This window comes from Haliotis cracherodii, unplaced genomic scaffold, assembly GCF_022045235.1.
Source record: "Haliotis cracherodii isolate W230 unplaced genomic scaffold, xgHalCrac1.p SCAF_3, whole genome shotgun sequence".
Classification (NCBI taxonomy): domain Eukaryota; kingdom Metazoa; phylum Mollusca; class Gastropoda; order Lepetellida; family Haliotidae; genus Haliotis; species Haliotis cracherodii.
In genome coordinates this window covers 16,951,649-16,956,853 of record NW_027266286.1, presented here as the reverse complement: position 1 = coordinate 16,956,853, position 5,205 = coordinate 16,951,649, and the positions used below count along the sequence as shown (strand labels likewise).

At 49.9% G+C, this 5,205-nt stretch overlaps 1 protein-coding gene across 1 annotated transcript; it reads right to left on the bottom strand.

The window, feature by feature from the left end:
- Positions 1–213: 213 nt before the first annotated feature.
- Positions 214–1,545, bottom strand: LOC139475255 (ice-structuring glycoprotein-like). The gene has a single exon (XM_071258494.1). The coding sequence runs from the start codon at positions 1,543–1,545 to the stop codon at positions 214–216; it is 1,332 nt and encodes a 443-aa protein (XP_071114595.1).
- Positions 1,546–5,205: the final 3,660 nt, after the last annotated feature.

Sequence of the window (5,205 nt, the reverse complement as noted above, 5' to 3'; positions counted from 1 at the left end):
AGACAATGTAGACGACATCTCAACTCAGCCTCTACCCTCGGTTCAGCATCCTGTTGGAGTTGAGATCAATCAAGACACAAAGAGTCAGTTCCATTTATCCCTGTTTAATGATGACACCTAACACACTTCAACTTAGATACAGGGCAAACAATGCGAAACAATGTGAATAATGCGAAAAAGTGGATGACAACCTTCGTCATCGTCATCACACAGCTAGCTGCTCAATGTTGCAACGAGTGTTGCTGTGGCTGCTGCTTCTGTTGGTGAAGGTGTTGCTGCTGCGGCTGCTACTGCCGCTCTATATAGTGCTGAGATGAGTTCTGGTGCTGCTGCTGCTGGTGAGGGTGTTGTTGCTGTTGCGGCTGCTTCTGCTGCTGCGTGGAGCGCGTCGAAGAGAGCTGTTAGTGAGGGTGTTGCTACTGGTGCTTCTATTACTGTGGGGGTGGTGGCTGCCACTGCTGGTGCCACTGCTGCTGCCACTGGTTTTGGTGTGGGTGCTGTTGATGAGGGTGCTGTGGAGACTGCCACTGGTTTTGGTGTGGGTGCTGCAGGATCTGAGGTGTCCATCGGTGATGGTGAAGGTGGTGATGGTGATGACTGCGCTGAAGTTACTCCTGTTACTACGGCGACGAGTGCAGCTGTTGCTGCTTCTACTGCTGTGGGTGTGGCGGCTGTGTCTGTTGCTGCTGCCCAGGATAGTGCTGAGGCGAATTTTTCTGTTGCTGCTGCTTCTCGGGGTGTCCCCTTCGATGCCCTCACACCTGCCGCGCGTTGCGCCATCTGTAGTGCATTGATGAATACTTTTAGTGAGGGTGTTGTTGCTGCGTCTGCAGCTGCATCTTCTTCTGCCTGTGTGGTGACTGCTTCTGCTGCTGTTACGGGTGTTGTTGTTGGTGTTGTCTGCGATGAGTACTGTTGCAGCAATGGTGCATGTGAAGTTACTATTTCAACGAGTGCTACTGTTGCTGCTTCCATGGCTGCAGGTGCGGCCGATGCTAGTATCGCTGTCCATAGTGCTGAGTCGAGTTGTTGTGCTGCTTTCACTGCTTCTGAGGGTTTTGTTGTTAGTATGGGTGCTGCTTCTGCCGCTGCTGATGCTGCAATGAGTGCTGAGAGGAGTACGTCTGTTTCGTTTAACGTTCCCTCTGCTACCACTGCCGTAACTGCTGCGACGTGTGGTGCTGCTGCTTTTTGGGCTGCTTTGAGTATGGATGCTGTGAGTGCTGCTGCTTCAGGTGTTGGAGTTGACTTTTCCACGTAGAGTTCCATGCTGGGGATGCAGATGCCATACCCTGGAGGCAGAAATGTGTCAACAACACTCTTTAACTTCTCATGCATGCAGTAATGGGAAGCTTTGTACAAGGCACTTGTTCTCATCATCTCCCAATGTAGAACTAACCGCACCTCCAGGATGTCAGCCATTGTACGACGGAAATTCTCGCTATTGAGAACGTCCTCGTCCTTGCCCCCCTTCTCCTTCTTCTTCTGTTTGATGGTGAGGCGGTAGTGGCCATTATTGTCATACTGTAGTAGTAGCCGGAACATGATGGTGTTGTTGCTTGGACCGTTCAGTGAAAAGTGATGACCGGAGAGCATTAGTCGTATTAAAAGGCACTAATGTCCTGCTTTCTGATTGGTCCGTTCCGGTGACTGTTCTGAGTCTCAATTTTTCCAAACTGGACCGACCCTTGTGTTTCTTTTCCATAGGGTCAGGCTTGTAGCGTGAGAGAGAAAGCACAACCTCGTTTCGACCCATCAGAGGGCCGACCAAGGTCAAAGGTGGTCCTTTGATGGGTCGACAACCCAAGCTTCTGATTGGTCAGATTTCGATCCGGTTTTTCTGTAAGTGTCCATGTCGATTCAGTTTCGATCCTTTGTGATGAAATAAAAAAAATAAAAAATGATCTAGTCGTCTCTGTAGCCAAAGGGGAGCGTGTCTACAGGCAGCCCTGTGGTTTCGTTGTAGACGAGACGTCGCTTGTTGTACACGGTACGATACTCTTTTCGGGTGGGTCGGGTCACAAGAGCGTTTTCATGCCGAGGTCCTTTTCGAATGATTTGATGAGGGTAATCCAAGCTGATTTTCTCCTCCTCTTTCCCAGGTCGTTGTCCCAGTATCAGTCCTTTCATGGTGTCAAAATTGAGATGTTGTTGGTTTCTGTAATTCAAAGTGAACCCTCGCACTTTGCAGGTCGTGTGCGTTCCATCGGGTCTGGGGTTCATTAACTCATAGCAATACATTTTGGGACCTCCTGACACAAACGTCTTGATGGTGTTTCCGTCCAGTTCATCTGTAAACTCACCCAATGAATGACCCAGCTCTGGATTCGTGTCACTGGGTCGATGAATGTAAATGACGCTGTCCGTGTCAAAGTACAAGACCCTTCAACTCACCAGGGCAAGGGTCTCGTACAGCTTGAGACGTGCTTGGGCGTTGACCCAGGCAGCGAGGGCAACATTGAAATGAGAATGAGGAGTTTGGAATTCTTCCTTGTGGGTATAGGTCACTTCAACCACATGTTCGTTGACAACGGTGACATCCTCGATGGTATTGCGTTCATCCCTACACAAGGCAAAGTACTGTACAGGATCATTCATATAGATATTCTGACTGTAGTCTAACCGTTGTCCAAACTTGCCCCAGAGCGAATTCAGTTGCATCTTGGCAATCATGCGACGTCCTGTTTTTTTTTTCGATGCGGCCCTTGTCCAACCCAATGCCTTTTTTGTCATAGATCTTCTGGATGTAAGCGTTGTGATCCGTACATCCCTCGGGATATTCACTGTCTTCGAGCTTCTCCTTGAAATGACGATCGATATAAGTGTCAAAGAGTCCTTCTTGCTGGGTGTCGGGGTCATGCTGAGCAAAGGTGTCAAAATGCCAAACGTCGTAGATCTGAAGCACCTGGTAGTCATACTTCTTCACGGCTTCCTGGAGTTCTACGGTGGCGTACGTACCCACCCATGACCTCTCTTCGTCCGTGTGCTTACAGGGGGAGTCTGGCCGGGTATCAGCACACATACTTCACAAAGGATAGAGCATTTTGCCACCCGATCTGTAGGGCAGTAGCGGAAGGTAGAGTCGTTTCGGGGTTAGAACACGACATTGGTCCACAGGGGGTTGATGGAGAAGTGTCGGGTGTCCAGTGGGATACTCTCCGGTCTTACAAATGTAAGGATAAAGGGAACAAATATTGATGTACTTGATGGTTTCACCTTCTAGGGCTTCGTAGAATAATCGCGTGGCATTGGTGCGTCCTCCATAAAAGGCGTCGCGAGGGTTGAGCGGTCCAGTGACGTGGATACAGTGGGGTCCCTGCAAGAAAGCATGCAGAGTGGAGTCCTCCTGTTGCATTTTTGTAAACTCGTGCTCCCACAGGGTGACAATCCGTTTCACCTCATGGTGTTGGCTCAAGAGACTCAGGCGGTTGGGGTTGTCGGTGTAACATGCTCCCAACGACGTGCCAAGGACGGGATGAGGTTCTCCACGTTGGGTCTTGTAACATGTCTGGCACCCATGCCAGAAACATCCGTAGATGATTTCGTAGATGGTGCCTGTCGCCGGATCGTAGCCATCCACACTGTACCGATGTTGACCCTCTCCACACGTTAACTCTTTTTCACCTCCATTCCTGGCATGCTGGAGGTGCAGATGGGGGTCCGTTTCCATCAGATAATTCAGCCAGTGCATACAGGCCTGGGAAAAATTTCTCTTGGGTTGGTAACCTTGAGGTGGAAGAATGGCGATGGTATTGGGTTTCGGGTCGTGTTTTCGGACTCAGCTGCAGCGGCTGTCATCACCACTACAAAGGGATCCCTGCGAACCGAGCTGATGGTATTCTGTCGGAAGTTAGCGCATCCTCGTCTCAAAATGTCCACATCGCTCTGGCAGTAGGCTAAAAGTTCTCCTTGTAAGTCAAACTCCTTCTTGCACTTTTTGGCTATGCCACTGGTGACATGCCATCGGGATCGTACATGATGGCTGGTGGACAGGGACCTCTGTAGGTCTGGTTGGCTTCGTTATTGAAAAAGTGCAGAACATTCCCTTTCTTCAGTTCTTTCAGCCCAAAGCTCTTTAGAAATGCTTTCAGTGGGTAGGGTATGAAATTTAAACTGTCTTCGAAACACAACCGTCCCAGGGTCACCTGTAAAATTTGTTGTCCATTTCGAATCTTGGTGGGGAGTTTCACAATAAGTTGGTACAGACCCTTCAGGATCAAGTGCACATCATAGGATCGTGCATTATGTGCCATCACATAAATGCGGTCCTCCTTCTGGACTGTAGTGGTGGTGGTGTTCTTTGTCTTCTTTGTCTTCTCCTTCCCTTTTTCCTCCTCCAACGGGGTGGGCGCGTCCACTTCCATGACATCTTCCCCCTCCACCTCTTCCGCCTCCTCCTGCTGGGGTGATGAATGTCGTTGACGTTTTGAAGAGTAGTTTCTTGAGGGGGTTCCATCCCGTTTTCTTTTCCCAGTGTGGGCTGTTGTCCCCTTGTGTGCTGTTGCCCCCTTGCGTGTGCTGTCCTCTTCCTCTTGGTTCTTCTTTTCAGCCAGCGTGGTCAACCACACACACACATCATGTCGCTTGGTGGGGCCTCGAAACACGATCTCACGGCTGGGACCATACCCTACTTCTTTCCAAAGACAGTGTTCGCACAAGTCCTTGCTCACTTCACTGATGCATCGTCCACATCCTAACTGCATCACGCACAAATTTGGAATGTGTTCTCCCGTGTCTTGCATGCATTCAAAATCATAGAACACATATTTGATGTCTCGTATGTAATGTTGTTCCTCTTACCCCTCTTCTTCCCCCTCCTCATCCTCGTTTTCTTCACGGAGAGGCGTCATGTAACAGCGATGGTCTGGGGTCATGGGTTCTCAACACACTAAGCATGGATGTTCTTCATCTGAGCACTCGTGATGAGCCATGGGGGTCTCCAAGACGTGGACCAGCTGAAAACAGGTCGGACACCTGTGAATCGATTGACAGGCGCTGGGTTTTCTCTCTGACGGTGACTGGAGATGTTGGGTGTAACACTGTTGATTTGGGAACCAACGTTGACATGTCAAGCAAGGGATCCCGTGCTCTTCCTTGGGTCCGCAATAGCTAGAGTGGAGGCAGCGGCGGCAACAGTATTGTTTGGTGCAGGGATGGAGTTCAGGATAGTCGTGACGTTGGTCGCAGCGTTCGCAGTAATGGTTA